The 16,961-nt window shown below is 45.3% G+C and overlaps 1 protein-coding gene across 2 annotated transcripts; it reads left to right on the top strand.

Annotated features, from left to right (window-relative positions):
- Positions 1-1,303: 1,303 nt before the first annotated feature.
- On the top strand, positions 1,304-16,944 carry LOC128426360 (katanin-interacting protein). Of its 2 annotated transcripts, none has more exons than XR_008333258.1 (28): positions 1,304-1,395; positions 2,652-2,741; positions 3,950-4,038; positions 4,233-4,408; positions 4,839-4,951; positions 5,070-5,171; positions 5,339-5,458; positions 5,696-5,936; positions 6,158-6,289; positions 6,457-6,608; positions 6,840-6,946; positions 7,210-7,306; positions 7,409-7,618; positions 8,130-8,267; positions 9,150-10,005; positions 10,262-11,029; positions 11,111-11,319; positions 11,458-11,536; positions 11,646-11,823; positions 11,918-12,083; positions 12,716-12,882; positions 12,970-13,034; positions 13,262-13,372; positions 13,838-13,977; positions 14,099-14,200; positions 14,288-14,448; positions 14,917-15,429; positions 15,534-15,597. XR_008333258.1 is itself a non-coding variant. In XM_053413203.1 (28 exons), exons 2-28 carry the CDS (start codon positions 2,730-2,732, stop codon positions 15,590-15,592), a joined length of 4,836 nt encoding a protein of 1,611 aa, XP_053269178.1. In that variant the 5' UTR covers positions 1,304-1,395; positions 2,652-2,729; the 3' UTR covers positions 15,593-16,944. The 2 variants fall into 2 exon arrangements, 1 of the variants encoding a protein (XP_053269178.1); XM_053413203.1 differs by having other exon boundaries at positions 15,344-15,429; positions 15,534-16,944.
- The last annotated feature ends 17 nt before the right edge of the window (positions 16,945-16,961 follow it).

The following is a 16,961-nucleotide window of genomic DNA, read 5'->3' as shown; positions in this document are numbered from 1 at the left end:
TTAATTTTATATTACATTTTTTTATATTACATTTTTCATCATCATCATCATAATTTCATCATCAGAATGCGGCCACTTTATTTCTCGGATTTACAGCAGGAGCAACACTCGCATCACCTCTAGGTGGTCCGTCACTTCTCAGTATACACACACTTTTAGCGTATTTTCCCACAATACCCAAGAGCACTACGTCACACACTACAAACTTTCCTTAAAGGGGCAGGCCATACCTGCAACACAACAGCTCTTGGTCTCATATACAGATGGCAAGAGAAGGCAGAGAGGGATTTTTACACACTGTCTGATAAAGATTCTGACAGTACAGGCAAGGGGTAGTGATGGATGAGGTTTTCTTGTTCAAGATAAGTCTTTCATTCTCACTTTCCACCTTAAAACTATGAAATGAACGTGAACTATTCATGTTTACTTCTATGAACTGAACTTTGAACTAGTTCATGAGGTTTGAACTTGCACAACACTGGTACTACAAAAATGTAGAAATGCATCGATAAATAAATTTAGAAATGAATACATAAATGTAGAAATAAATAATTGGAAATGAATGAATATAGATTACAGAAATAAATAAGTGTATGAATACAGAAATAAATAAAAAATACAAGTGAGTCATCTGATTAAAGGGATAGTTCACAAAAAAATTAAAATTCACTCATTATCAACCCAGGAAGTAACTAGTAATGACAAAACATAGGTGATTAAAGCTTGACTTGTGTTTAAGGGTACCATTATGTTTCTATATCTGTAGTTTAGACTCTTTGTCAATGAAGAATTCAAAGTAAAAGCACATCTGTCTAATGAAGGCATTAACAAAGAATATTAACTTGACAGAGCCAATATTAACAAACATTGGCTCTGTCCCATTAAAAATGTAATTAAAACTATAAAATATAATTTCTAATATTTCTAGGACTGCAAAGCAGCATTGGAGCATGAAGCGTTTCATGCATTTTGCCAGAATTTTTTTTTTTTCTATTTCTCTGAAAATGTTGGTTCGAATTTGATCATGTTAAAGCCCTCAAAAAGACAATTAATTTGCCTGAAAAATAATAATAATAATCCTTACAATTTCAATAGTGCTCGGGCCCTAATAAATGTAGCGATAAATAAACAAATGTAGAAATACAGAAACAACCCTTGCCATCGCAAACTGTTAATTTACTTGTGTATTTATTGATTTATTTATATCTTAGATATTTTCTGTCCTGTATGGATGTGGCAGCAGCAGGCAGTGGGCGTGTCTGATTCCGCCGCGGCTCTTCCCATTGGTGGAGAATCCATCCTGGTTACCAACCAGCACAACACGCTGTGCACATGAGAAAACAGAGTCGCTCAGTGTAAAGCTAACGGAAAACAAATCGCTATTTTACAGAGACAGTAAGTGTTTTTGAATCATTCTATTATAGCACGAGTGAAGGTCGTGCAAGAGTTAAAAAGCTGAATAAGCCACTTTTCGTGTCATTTCACGTATGTCTAGTTACACGCTAACTCGCTAGCCTCTGTTGTTAGCGTAGCGACACTGCTAATGTTCCAGTTTAACTGGGGATCATGGCAACTGGTGGTTTGTTGTCTTCATTCCAGATGTTGTCGATCGGTTGCAGACTCGATCGCAGATTCGTCACCTCAGAAAGTGCCTGTGTCTGAAGTGCATCACGTTGGAACGGCTTTTTATCTGTGTGTAATCAGCAGATGATCCGTCTGACGTGTGTTGAGTGTGTTGTCAGCATGACACGTGTGACGAGGCAAACCTGGAAAACTAACCTCACACACAACATACACAAGCTATGCAAACCCCTCCTAGTGCACAACATGGGTCAAAAATGACCCGTATTAATTTCCTGTGTTATTTCATGCATGGCTGGGTGATTCGTTGCTATCTTCATTGAGTAGAAGGCTCCTTCGATCACACAGAAGACTCATCTTCTTCATTTAGGAGAGCTGGGTTCCAACACACTCCCACAACTCCAGCTTGATCCTGAGAAAAAAGTATGGGTCCTCAGCATCAGAGATTTCAGACTCAGAATCAAGAGAAAGAATTGCCTGCTCATTTCCCTCATCCTGTTCTTCATGCAGCATCTTTATGAACATGTCAACTGTAAGTCAGAAATGATTGCGACCAGCTATACTAACATTCTGGATAAGAAAATGGCATGTTTTCAAATGCATATCAATCTGTCTATAGAGCATTTACTGTTATAGTTCGAGTTTTGTTTTGTTGATGTAGCTATGGCTTGGGGTTGTTGTCTAATGTTTATTTCAACGACAGCTTCATTGTATCCCGCGTTGTGATAACGACGAATCTGCGATCGAGTCTGCAGCCGACCGACAACATCTGGAAGAAAGACAACAACTCTCCAGTGGCCATGACTCCCAGTTAAACTGGCAGCAGCGGCAGCTAGCGGGATAGCCGCGAAATCTATCACAAGAGAGAGCAAGCGTTGCCGCACATCTGTCAGATCGCTCACATGCCAATCGTGTGTTAAAATGCGTCCCGACGAGGACAATGGTTTGAAACCAGTTGTTCGACATCTAACTTGAAAACGGATTGGTTGTGCTGGATCGCTCGGCGGTTGGAGCCACACTTCAGACCGAGGTAACCGCGGGTTTCATGTCTCCTCTGTGTCGCTCCGCAGTGGTGGTCCGACACAAGGCCGATTCCCGGGATCTCTGTGGAGAGTGAGACATGGGATAGTGTGGACGGCGGCCACGCGATGGACAGCGAGGTAAGACGGGCTCGGGTCATGTGACACCTCCTCTGCACATCACCTGTCACAGTGTGTGTTTACAGCTCCGTGTCTCCGCTCTGTCACTAACTGGTCTTCTTCTCCACTCCTCCTTCTACGTCTCCTCGCTTCTCTCTTCTGCTGCTGACACTGGCCGGTGCTGTAGCCCCTAGTTGACTTGTAGACTCTGAGTAAGGGCTTTGGGATTCCTCTGCTCCTCCTGCATGATTATGATGATTTATCTGATGAATGCTGGGATTGCATGAGCTGTCGGTGTCCATGTTATGTACACAAGCACTGACTGCCTGCCTGCAGAGTTTTAATGTGACATGGATAGTGTGTTTTATTGTGTCTCGTGTTGTTATTAAATGTGACCTGCACCCTGATCTGCTGAGCTCGGCATTTTGCTCCCATTGTGTGCTTTGACATTTGTTATGGAAGTGACAAATACAGCTTCATCCCTGTCAAACCTAGCAGCAGCCGAGGGTGAGGAGCTGGCATACGTCTGACGTTTTAAAGAGGACGATTTCATTTTAGTCGAGTCAACAATTGCTGGCTGTTGTGAGCAGCATGTGATGTTCAGTTGTTCCTCCCTTTTAAAGTTATAGATCTGTGACAAGTGTTTGTCGATGCTAGTTTATTTGAAAAGGCTGCACTTCATTTCATTAGGCCATTGAATTCAGGGTCTTCTCTTTTAAAGAAGACCCTGAATTTGGAATTATTCCAAAGGCATCTTGCCCAATGCAGAGTCACTATTTCCCCTCGGGTTAATCCATGTTTTCCCCCGCTGCTCCTTACCCGTGATCACATTTCCTCCTCTCACCTCATCTCATAATTAAAAGTCTGCAGTCCAGCCCAGTTTACAAAATATTGAGATAACCATGAAATCATCACGAGAGAAGGATACCTGTCATGCAGAGTTTTAGAACCGCTTTAGATTGTGCTCACAAAGGGAGGCTCCTGCACTCCAGCAATACACAGGTCTGTTCACTGAGCAGGTCTTATTAAGGGTTTTGGTCCCACTGCATGCTCGGTGTTCTTTCTTTATTTACTGGAGGAGCGAGTGGTTAGATTCATATCTTGTGATGTATCGAATAAAGTGTTTGTGGATACCTGTGCGACAATGATGTATAATTGTAATTTTGTTTTCCTACAACAGCTGATCTAGGTTGTTCTGACTCTCCTTTGTGTGTCTGTTTGTGTGTAAGGAGAGCAACGCGCACCAAGAGGAGAAGCTTCCCTCTGCTGTGGACGACACTCTGAATGAATATTTAATCACCCTCCAGCACAAAAACAGGTGAAGTGTGAGCACCGACTGTTGGGGAGCTACCGATTAGATTTCACAGGAGGAGCACTGATTGGTTCTTTGCATTGATAGCCCCTCCAAAAAAGCATTTGAAATGTAGCTTGATGTTTGAGTCTAGATCTTGATCATCTCAGACCATAGATTTCTCTTCTCAATTTGAGTTACTCGTTTTCTTTCCTCCTCAGGATCCTCAAGCGCCTTAAAGCCAAAGACTCCAGGGAGATTGAGTTGGAAAAGCTGGAGCAAGGTTTCTCCATATATCTTAACGGAGCCAATGCGGAAACCAGTAGGAAGCAGCTCAAAAGCTCCAGCCACAAGTCCACTACCTCCTCACCTGCTTTGAGGCGTGAACGCACAGCAGGTATGTTTCAGCCGGACCAAAATAAACTTGGCACACGAAACAAAAAATCCTTTTGTAAGACCCTTTTCAATTTGATCACTGTATCACTGTACAAAGGCGAGCGCTGATCTTGAGGGTTGAGTCATTTTCACAATGAAATCAAACATTGCTCATCATCATACTCTATTCGGTGATGCTTCTGTCATCTGCAGACCATATGAAAACCAGCTAACAGCCACCGCTCCTCAGCTCGTAGTTCGCACGGCATCAACCCCGTGCCGTTATCTCAGTGAATAAATGATAGTGACAGTTGTAGCTGGCAGCCGGTCTCTCGCTCTTCCTCTTTGGACCACGCACCATCTGCGCATGTGACTGTGTGTTCCTTCTCCTCCGAGGCTTTAGCCCGCTGCACGCCGCTCATGTTCTTTTCTGTGCTGTGACTCATCGGCAGATGTCTGTAGAAGTGCCCACCAGTTGAGTGAAGACGGCCACAGTCTGGAGCAAACCTACGTGACGCGGAGCCACACGGCCCCGGGCAAGGTCCAGAGGAAAGAATGGGTGCAGGTAGAGGCCTTCGCTTGTCTCGAGATCTTTAAAAACCTTGATGATGTAAATCTTTTATAATGAAAGTATGCTTGTTAGATAATACACATATTCAATTGTTCTTCTGTCGTTTGTGCAGAATTCTGTCAAAGTTCGAACAGAGGAAGGATCAAATTTACTGTTATGCCCAGAAACGCGCTACTCTGAGGATTTTGAGCCCTACGAAAGCTCAGACATGGAGGTAGAGTGAAGACACAACAAAGCCTAATGAGCCTGTGTGGGTGTGTGTTTTTTTTTTTTTTTTTTTTTTCAGGGGAGGGGCTCTGTGTCAGAGGCAGCTGTCTGTACTGCCTAGCATCTCTCCATCTTTGCCATTTCCTCATTATCTGATCGCGGTGTTTCCCACAGAGCTCCAGTCTGCGCTCTCCTCGCAGTCCCTGCTCCCCCAGGGACAAATGCAAGAGCCAAGGAGGTCAATCAAGCCAGGAGCACAGTGAGAAGGTGCTCCTCAACCTGGAGGAAGTGAAGGTGAGAAGATGATTGATTTCATCTTGTCAAGGTGGCATGAGATGAAGTGAATCATCTAAATGTGTTCCATGCTCTTGGGTGTTAATTGGTCACGTTTGCTAGGGGTTGTCACAAAAATCAAGGGAACTCTTAATTTGTCAGTATGCACGTGGTTGCATGCGTCTGCGCCTGCGGATGCTCAAGCTGATGACTGCGTGCATTGGCTGCCTACATAAACGCGGACCTTTTGCAAACTAGGTTCTGCGTCGGAGCCTGGTGGTCAGCATGAGGCGGAGCAGCCGCGACTCCGCGGGGGAGGAGTCGGAGGAAGAGTGGGTGGAGGAGCAGATTGAGAGGGAGGAGAGCACCGAGAGTCTGGATGAACTGGGGCTCCCTCTCTCATCCTCCAAGTCCTCCTCGAGCCCCCGGCCCAGCAGCTCCCACGACCATTTTGACTCCTCGAACCTCATTGTCCTGGACTTTGCACTCTCACCTAAAGGTAGGCCGGCTGCATCAACTTTCACATGTAAATATATTATAGATTTTTAGGTTGAATCTGAAATGTCCAAAGAGGATCCGTCTCCTCCTTATCTGCACCATGTGCTGACCTTTAAACAAGTAGATGTTTGTCAGAAACAGTGAGACACTTTTGTTCCTATAAACTATAAAAGGTATTCACTGTTCCTCCCTAACATGAAAAGTGTTTATCTATCGTTCTAGGTCGTAAGATTCAACGTTCTCTGTCTGCAAAAAGGAAAGACAACTTTGACACCTACATACAAACCAAGCCTATGTTGGTGAAGAGCAAGACATTAGATAGGCCCCCTTCAGAAGGGACCTGGGATGGGCAGAGTAAGTGTTTTGTATTTTAAGGCTAAATATTCACATTTCAAAAAGACTGACATGACAGTCAAGATTCACTCTTACATGTAAAGACTGCTGACTTTGCACTGTGGAACGATCTCTTGATACAAGCCCAAATGGTTGTTGCTGACATTTTGTTTACATTTTTGCTTCAGGGTCAAGAGGTCGTGTGGAAAGGCCCCTGTCAGCACCCAGAAAGGCTTCGGTGGAGGAGCAGGACCCAGAGGAGGTGGCGTGCCGGGTTCGCCAGGCCATCCAGAGAGAAAACCACTCGGTGCAGAGTCCTGAGCTCCTCAGTCGCAGCACGGTCCGCCCCCCCCCCACACTGCACTCCTCACATCTTTACTGCACTCAGGCCATTAGCTAGTACACACGTTTTTTTTTTTGTTGTATTTCTATTACACAGATTTCTCTTTTCACTGTGTCGACCCTACGTGTAGTATATGTGCTCCTGATTTGAATACATTGATCTGGATTGAGCTTGCATGTAAACCCTGTCCCTGAAGCTTATTTATCTTTCTGCTTTCTCTTCATCTAGGGCAGGGCACACCAGATAATAAATGGCTTAGTGCACCACAACACCCACGACAAGAATGAGAGCAGTGTTAGTTTGGCCATGCAGAGAATCACTCTTATGGGCCCCAGGTATGTTGACAGAATACAACACCCACACACTGAATTCATCTGTCTTCTGATGGCTAGAAGGACACCTGGTGCACACTGTCAGAACACAATAGTGTTTTATAGAAGCGACCGGGAACAGTAATTTATGGTGTGTATGCACCCCGACCTTGAGGAATTATTCATCAGTGTAGCTAACACATTGGTTAGCCATCCCTCACCACTGATGTGAAGGTCAGGGACCAGAGGGGAAGCAGCAGAGCTGAGGATGTCCTCCTTCTGTTCAGGCAACAACAGAAGCTGCTGATGGCCTTGGAGAAACTCGAACCCGGGCCCGGCTGCAACATTCCTCAGATCGTCCAAACAGAGAGCAGAAAGGAGCCGGTGAGTCAGTGACTCCGCCTCACATCGCAGATATGGAAAATCCTGTGTGATACAGACAAAGGTTTACAGACACACTTTTTGAAATCCTGTGTTTCATTGCAGAGAGTTCAGTCCTCAGCCGAGGTCACCCCTGCATTGTACGTTACCATGGAGATCCTGTCGAACTGGGGGAACACTCTGCAGGTCGGCCTGACGGAGCTGCAGTTCTTCTGCCTCCGCAACAGGAAGCTGTACGTGTCGCCGCACGACCTGGACATCAGGAACGCTGACTTCCCCGGGAATCTGGGGGCACTCGTCAATGGAAAGGCCAAGGTGAGTCTGTGCCGCGTCAGCATCTCGTTTGAATGGCTGCTGCTCGTGTGTAAGCACAAATTGAAACTGCATTACAAAATGACACCAATTAAACTCTGTCCATTTTGAATATACACAGCCAGAGTCCTTCCCAGTGCCCTGCATTGTGTAGCTTGCCATTCCATTGAGTAATGTAGATTTATTTTACATAATTATTACATATATATTTTGTAATTTTTTAAATCTTGTTACAACAAATTTATAATATAAAATAATTGAAATGTGCGTAAGATACTTTTGTTAGAATTATTAATCCTCTACATTTACATTACATTTTCTTTGGATTATATTGAAAGAAATATCACAGCAGATACTTTACCTTTTTTATGACTCTTAATGGCTGACAATAAAGAATCATTCCAAATAACAGGGCTCTAAAGCTTATTGAGTTTATATTTTTTAAGTACACTTGTACAGGTGCAACTGTCTGTGGTGTAAAAGGGATATTCCGTCTTTTCTCTTGGGTTGACAGACCACCAAAGAGCGTCACATGTGGACGTGTCCGTACCACCCTCCCATCCAGCTCTACTTCATCATCAGGAACACAGAGCGCTCCCTAGACTTTGGAATATCTCGCATCAAAATCTGGAACTACAACAGAAGCCTCAATGTAAGTGCTTCTTATTTTTGTTTCCTTTTTGTCATTTGGTCGTTACAGTTAAAAAATAAAAGTATATTTGTTAAAAACCAAGTTCAATCTGTCCCAGCTCTCCTTGCATTTTTTTATTTATCCCTCTCGCTCTCTCATCCAGAGATTGTTCGTTTCCATGTGCTCATAAATCCCTCGTGCTGGTGTGTTGTCACTATCAAACGGGGTGTGGCGTCGTTACATCGGGGGTGTGGTTCCCTTTAAGCAGTGGCTGGCTGAGCTGCCAGTCAGGCTGTCCAAATGTGGAACAGGGAGAGATTAGCCCCAGAGGATTAGTGTTGGGGGGGGGAAACGTGGGCTTCTGCCTCTCAGCCTCACTGCTGTTCATAGAGGGGCACTACAGCCCCACCATATCTCTGTATATGTTACTCCCACTGTCCAGAATTACTTGTGTCTTGAGCCTGCAAGGTAAGGACCTGTCGGCGAGAGTGTAGATTTTACTGTGACCTGGGTTTTTAGAAGTTTACTGTCCTGAGGATCGAGCAGATTGGAGTTTGGGGCTTCAGACATTTCTTCCCGGCAGACATGACTTGATATCTGTGAGCGTGCTAATTACTGCGAGCGTGTGGGACTCATGACAGAAATAGTTTTTGAGATGTTCTCTTCTGCATCATATGCTTTTGGGTTTATAATTAGACTTACTTTGTTTTAATTGAAATTATAATTATGTTCTCAAAATATTATATATGTATATACAAATTTTGTCTAAATATATAGAATTTATTTTGTGTAGATTAAAATCTGAATTATGTGGGTATTAACATGAGTGTTGCTATGGAAGCTGTTAAATATAGTTCAAAGTGCAAGGTGCAGGTAAATGAAAATGCCCTGTTTGTTTTTTAGGAGCTTGACATCGGTGCTCGGCATATTAAGCTGTACCTCGACAGCACATTGGTGTTTGAAGGTGAGCTGGAGAAGGGCTGCGGCAACCAGGTCTATGACTACAGCACCGCGATCGATCTCTTGGATTTCCAGATCCCAGACTCTGTGGTTTCCAGCCCTGTGTCTTCAGGACACAATCTGCGGGGGGTCAGCCCCCAGCGCCATGAGGACAGGAGTGGTGGGGAGGCCAGCACCGTCCAGCAACACCCCATATCAGACACCCCAGGCCAGGCTATGATAGACATGCAGGAGAAATCCCATATGTCACTACCACCGATCACACCTTCAGCAGTGGGGGTTTCATCCTCCTCTCGCCACCCCTCCGCGCAGAGACTTTTTTTCGACCTGCCCGCCTCAGAAGAGCCCGTCTCTCTCAGGCAGCAGGCGGCGCAGCCAGTGCCCATGGAGCAGACTGTCACCACCCAGCCGTCCTCGTCCCGCGTGGCCCCCCAGTGGCTGCAGCCCCTGAACAGAGAAGTAGCAGAGGGCTGCGAGGCCGGCAGGGAGAGGCCCAGGTGGCTTGTGCCTCAGCACTCCACAGAGCCCAAATTATCACCAGCCTCATCCTCTTCACTGCTCCCGGAGCTGCCCTGTAACCCGGGCCGGGTGTGCAGAGGGACGGAGAGGACAGTGAACGGGAGTCAGTGGAACGCAGACTCTCTGGACTTGAGCTGCGACCTGCTGGAGGAGCTGGGGGAGCAGAAGCCGGACAGACCCATCAGTGGACGCAGGAGCTCAGTTCGAAACAGTGTAGTTTCTGTTTCCGCCAAACAGACGGAGGAGCAGAACCTCAGAGCTGCAACACTGTCAAACACAGGTAGTCAATGCTACCACCTTCAATATGTGAAGTTAAAATACTAAGGGACACCTTTATTGGTATGTTTTTTAACCCATGTCCTTTTTATTTCACCTGCCAGTTGAATTTAAATGTTTTTTGGGGTGAAATTTAGAAATTAAATATTTGCTATTTAGTTATTAGTTAACCTATTAACACGTTTCTTGTATTCAGTGTTTGATAATGAATGCTGAGGCCTATGTCCTTACTTAATAGCAATTGTTTGTGTATTTTCCAGAGGAGCCACTGTCATTGGTGAACACCAACAGGAGGCAGTGTTCGTCTCGGGCCCAGCTGCACAGCCAGCAGGATGACACCCTCATGGAGTCCTGGGACTCCCTCATTAAGTTCAACAAATGCCAACGTGGACGCATCGCCAACATGGGCTATGAAGGAGACATCTTCGATGACTTCATCCAGCAGCAGGGCCTTTCTCCCTCACCAGTCCCATCCAACCCCTCCATGGCACCTAGGAGCCCCCTTTCCTCCTTGACTGCTCAGGGGACTCTGTGCGATGTCCCTGACGATGATCCAGCCATGGAGCGGGAGGATGAGTTTGAAATCCCAGTTCTGCCACAGGGTCAAAGGCTGGTCATCAACATCCTGTCTACCTGGGGCGATCGCCACTACGTGGGCCTCAACGGCCTGGAGGTGTTCAGCTCCAGCGGAGAGCCTCTGCGACCTGCTCACATCCGGGCGGATCCTCCAGACATCAACATTCTCCCTGCATATGGCAAAGACCCACGTGTCGTTCACAACTTGACCGACGGCATCAATCGCACACAGGACGACATGCATCTCTGGTTGGCCCCGTTCACACCCGGTCGTAACCACACCGTCTTCCTGGACTTTGGAGCTCCCTGCCAAGTGGCCATGATCCGTGTGTGGAACTACAACAAGTCTCGCATCCACTCTTTCCGAGGGGTGAAAGAAGTGGAGATGCTCTTGGATGGAAGGTGCATCTTCAGGGGAGAGATTGCCAAAGCTTCAGGCAACCTGTCCGGAGGTAGAGATCGCTGGTCTTTCAGCTGCTTTTGGTTGTTTGGATCAACTTGTCCTTTCTCCTTACACTGTTGTCTTTTTTCAGAGCTGGACCAGTTCGGGGACACTATCCTGTTCACCACGGATGATGACATCCTGGAGGCTATGTCTCGCTACGATGAAACCTTCCTCAGTGAAGGTGAGGGCCGTGAGAGTCTGTCGAATGAGGAGGAGCTGCAGAGGCCGCGCACCGCCGATGGAGAGGGAGAGGAGAGACCCTTCACACAGGCCGGTTTCCGAGAGGAAGACCTCGCTGTGAGTACAGGCTGTTACAGAAGTCTCCACAGGGAAACTTTTTAAACACTCTCTTACCATTGCAACCCTAGCCCTCACATCATCAACAGAACACTGGATTATAATAACGCTATAAATGTTTTTCAAATATTTTCTTAGTTGAAACTTCAACTCAACCCCACCGTTAGCCAGTCTGAGGAGAACATGGAACACATTCCGGGGATGTTCACTGGAAAGTGTGAGTATAGCAACGATATCCTGTCACCACATGTTCTGTTCTCCCTTTATTTAAATTGTTTTAATGTCTGGAGGCTCAAACTAGCTGTCTCTCTCTCTCTCTCTTCCAGGCCTCAGACTAGAGCTGTTGCACACTTGGGGCGACTCCCACTACATGGGCCTGACTGGATTGGAGGTGGTGGGGAAAGATGGGGAGTATTTACCTTTAGACCTCGGTATGATGGCCGCGTCACCCTGCGACCTCAACGACCTGCCTGAGTACGGACAGGACCAGCGAACACTCGATAAGTACGTCCAACACAAAGAATTTCGCATGATCATGAAAAATCGAATATCACAATAAAAAAATCCACACTCTTTATCATCTGTTTCTGATATCCAGGCTGGTTGATGGCCAAAACATTACCACTGAAGACCAGCACATGTGGCTGATCCCTTTCTCCCGTGGAGAGTCCCACACCCTGAACATAACCTTCACCACAGCCCAGACCATCGCAGGACTCCGCATCTGGAACTACAACAAGTCTCCTGAGGACTCCTACAGAGGGGTGAGATACGTCTCTGTTGGACTCACTAACAAATTGCTGTAAATAGTATATAAAGCTGTGTGACACTGTAGATACTAAACTGTGGAACAACAAATTCCATTATTGGGTCTGTTGAGAGCAGTTGAGGTTTTTAGATTTTTTTTTTAGAGGTGTCAGAGACAGACGGTGTGAAAAACCAAAATAGAATTCACACAGGAATTTGGCACATGATTGCAAAGCTGCTTGAAACATCACATAGTTCACACTGAAAAGGTGAGAACGCTTCTGTGTGATGCTACCAGTGTCGCCTGTGGCTGAGCGGTAGAGTGGTCGTTCTCCAACCTGGAGGTCGGCAGTTCGATCCCGAGTCTGACCCATCTGCATGCCGAAGTGTCCTTGGGCAAGATGCTGAGCCCTGAATGGCCCCCCATAGAATAACTAAGTGCTGCGAATAGATGCACTGTATGAATGTGTGTGTGAATGGGTGAATGTAGAACTGTACTGTAAAGCGCTTTAAGTGGTCATCATGACTAGAAAAGTGCTATATAAATACAAAGCCATTTACCATTTACCAGGGATTAGTTTCTAGATTCGACCTGAAATGTTCCATATACACCACACACAACTAACAAATGTCTCTGTATTTTGTTCAGGTGAAGTTGATCCATGTTTTTGTGGACGATGTCGTGATCTCCCCGGCGGAGGGATTCCTCATCAGGAAAGGACCGGGCAACTGCCACTTTGACTTTGCACAGGAGATCCTCTTCGTCGACTTCCTGCAGACGCCGACTGAGAGCAACAGTTCTGAAGACCATCACAAGTAGGAGCCAGAGTTCAAACCCTCCTATTTCAGGAGAAATTAAAGAATGTCATTTCCTAATTTCTAATTTTGTGGTTTCTAATTCAGAGTCAGCGCTAAGAAACAAGAGCAGGCCAGCATGGACTATGAAGCTCCCATAATGCCTTGTGGCTGTATCCTTCTGCCAACCATAGCAGGAAGTGATGGTTTTGACACCTGTGTTTTTGCCCCTGTTTGCAGGTCACATGCAACATTGTGTGCACACGAACACTGTATATGTAGCCATTTTAAATGGTACTGTCACAGCTGGCTGACAGCCTGTGTACCATAAAGACAGAATAAGTATCTATGTGATATACCAGATGACCCCTGTTATACATCCTTGACCCTAACCCATCAGTCATTTTTCAGCTGCAGCTTTTAACAACCTGGGGAGACCCGTACTACATCGGACTCAACGGCCTCGAGTTTTACGACCACAACCACCAGAAGATCAGTCTCAGTGACAACAGTATCTTTAACAGTCAACCTCCAGCTCCATGCTTCTCTCCTCACTAACCTGTGCTCTCTTCATCAGCAGTAATAAATCCAAATTTTATGTCATGTGGTCTGGTTGTTGTTCACTTCCAAATTTGTGGTTTAAATCTACAGAAAATGGGTAAATAAACTTATGAATATCCAGTTGACTTCATAGTTATTGGTATTATTAGTTACCACTGTGCTTTTTTTAACAGAAAATGTCAGGAACTATGCAATAATCTTGGTTTAGCAAATACTAACGGCACAGTTTTCATCAGAAATCTGGAGATGCAAAGAAGAGACATTAAAGTAAAAAAAAACTTCTATAGCTGCTGCACAACCAGTCCTATTCTGATTATATTTATAAGGAGAGGATACATGTACTTTTGAAGTCATAATAATAGTTACTTCTATAATAATTTCTATAATATCTGTACCTTAACATTGTGTCCACCAGACATCGCTGCTTTTCCCGACAGTGTGAACGTGCTGGACCATGTGAGCGGTGATGTCAGGACTCCAGATAAATTAATAGATGGAGTCAACAGTACCCAGGATGGAAGACACACGTGGCTAGCCCCGGTTCTCCCAGGCCTGGTGAGGGAGGGAGTGTGTGTGTGTGTGTTTGGGAGAGAGAGAGAGAGAGAGAGACCAGACTGCAGTCAGTTAACACCCTCCGATCAGTTAGGAGTTAAGTGTATTTCCTGTTTCCCTGCAGGTGAACCGTGTGTACGTCATCTTTGAACAGCCGGTGACCGTGTCGATGATCAAGCTGTGGAACTACTCTAAAACACACCAGAGGGGAGTGAAGGAGTTCGGGGTAAGCCGCTCTGTCTATCAGCTGGGCATTCATGTTCGAATCCGACTACACTCAGCGAAATGTGAATGTGTCCCTGTGTGTGTTCAGCTGCTGGTGGACGACCTCCTCGTGTACAACGGCATCCTGGACAGTGTGAGCCACGTGGCTCGGGGCATTCTGCCGACCTGTGATCCGGTGGTGCCCTACCACACCATCCTGTTCTCAGACGATCCCTACATCGCACACTGTGAGAGGAACACCGTCATCAGGTATCTGTACTTTCTGAGCCTATATACACTGTAGGTGTAAGTGATTGGTTGTGCAATTACTTTTACAAAGGACCAACAGTCCCCTTAAATTGAATAAAGCTGCACCTAATTGCCCACAGTCGTCGATATCAGTCCCCAAAATATGCCGGATTTCTTGATCCCTGAATTGGATACGCACCAGACTTTAATGGTTTGTTCCATTAATGGGTTGTTCCCTGACCTATACCACATTCCACCAAATTTTGAAAACAAACAAACCAGCAAACAGGTGGAAGACATAACCTCTTTGGCGGAGGCAAAGATCCAGATGGCTGGTCAGCCCTGCATCTTTACCCAGGACATGCATGAGTCATGTGTCATGCACGTTTCCTTGCCATTGAATCATAGACAGATGACCTTGTACTGTGAATTAACTCATGAACATTTGATGAGGGAATGGCTGAAACAGAGACAACCATTTTTTGACAGAGGAGATTTGGTTCAGTCCAACTGTTCTCGAGCAGTGACATGTTCTGAACGGAGATGTCCTCTTCTCCACCTCAGCCCCCTCAGCAGCCGTCACTACCCACAGTGAGTATCAGAGCCCCCGAAAGCCTCGTGTCAGCACCTCCCTGTGGTCAATCCCTGTATTGAAGATTCCGCCGGTGCCCTCAAACGCCCCGACCAAGCCACACCCACCTTCCTACACGCTAGACTTGTGATACCTCAGTCCCTCTCCCTCGCCTCCTCTCTCCTGTTGAATCTCTAGCTCCGTCTTTGGTCTCAAAGCCTGGACCTGCTGACTTCAGGGCTTTGTTATCTGTCACTCCTCCATTTCGTGTCATTTTCTCACCGACGCATAAGATTTACTCTCATGCATCTGTGTTGTTTCCTCCTTTCTCTTGCTGTGTTGCAGTAATTACGTGGAGGATCAGGATGTGAAGATGACCAATGACAACCAGATAGTCCATCACACCAAGATGAAGCCGACGGCCGATCCAGGTGAGTCGGGGAAACACGTGAACTTGGATTTAAGCTTTTCGGGCACACGTACTCAGCAGTTACAAAAAACAACATAAATTGCTCGTTCTCCCCTTGTTATACAGCTCTTCGACCCAAGACCTGCATGACTGATGGTGGGAAACATGGCAAGAGGAGGTACTGACTTTTTAAAGCCACTTTCTGGTGGATGACCTCCCTTACAACGAGATATTGGCTTGACACCCCTCACCGAAAAGGACAGAGGCTGCACGATGGGTTTACACACACTCTCACTCTCACAGAATTCCACTTTATGGTTGGATCCCTCCCCTTCTTCCCTCGCTTTCGACCCAACGCCCACACGTACATATTATCCCCGACACGTTCTACATCGTTGCCCCGGTCGTCCGTCCCACGGTGCCAGGATAAATCTGTGAGGCTGCATTTTACCAGCCCCGTTCTTGTGCCTCGTACTTAACACTATATCTGTGGCTGCTACCTGTGACTTTTGTGCTGCATATTTAAATGCTGCTTGTGGCGTGTTTTGAAAAAAAGGAGAATAAATAAATTCGCTGTGAGGCCACACAGATACACCACTCGTAATGCTATGCAGACACTTATTTATACCTGTTGATCATTTATACCTGGTAGCTAATCTATTTCAAATCTAGTGGTTTTACTTTGGGAAGTGCTTCTACGCAGGTTTTGACCTTTTGCAAGATTTATATTGATTATGAAAGTGCAACTAGTCACACGTTTGTACGTTTCAGGCAAAAGAAAAAAGAAAAGTGCATGTACGACTTCAGAGTATGTTAAATAAAAAAACTCCACAGTCGAATTTTCCACATATATTTGGCTCTACATGACTTGGTCAGTTGTTTTTCTGCGTAGCATCAGGTAGAAAATACTTGTCTGTGATACAAGTGACCTTTTACTGAAGCTGCTGTAAAGCAAATATTTCCTGAGCCGGTAATTTTAGTATCTTAATCAGAAATGGGGAAAAAATATCGACTTTTTCCTGTTTGGGATTTTGAGCAGATACAGTAACAGGAAACTTCTTATATGCAAATACTCTCACCTTACCTCAGATTGAGAAATATCCTTAAATGGATATATATGGATAAATGTGGTTGTACCCTCACTATAATACTTGGTACTTGGTGTTGTACTACTCACTTATTCAATTTTACTGTACTAATTTGTTGCATGGGAAAGTTTCTTCAGCATTAGCTGTGATATCTATAAATGTTAAGACACATCTGTGTTTTTACTGCTTCATTGAGCCCAGATATAAACTGTTTGATACTCCTTACACCGGATGGGGAGCCCTTGTTTATGAAATGCAGTTTTATGTATTTTTATTTCTTTATGTCCAACAGCAGCAGTAGCCATTACTCAGTCCTGCTCTGTGGGGGTGGTGGCTGTGATTGTATGTGTCACTTTTAGTGTTTTGAAATATTTAATTATTTTTCTAACCTTGATTAAATATGTATATTTGATGTAGGTTTATTTGATTGAATAAAATCTATAAATATATCCATGTTTCTTCCATC

This window comes from Pleuronectes platessa, chromosome 21, assembly GCF_947347685.1.
Source record: "Pleuronectes platessa chromosome 21, fPlePla1.1, whole genome shotgun sequence".
Lineage (NCBI taxonomy): Eukaryota > Metazoa > Chordata > Actinopteri > Pleuronectiformes > Pleuronectidae > Pleuronectes > Pleuronectes platessa.
Note: the sequence above shows the minus strand (reverse complement) of the source record. Positions and strands in the feature narration are given on the sequence as shown.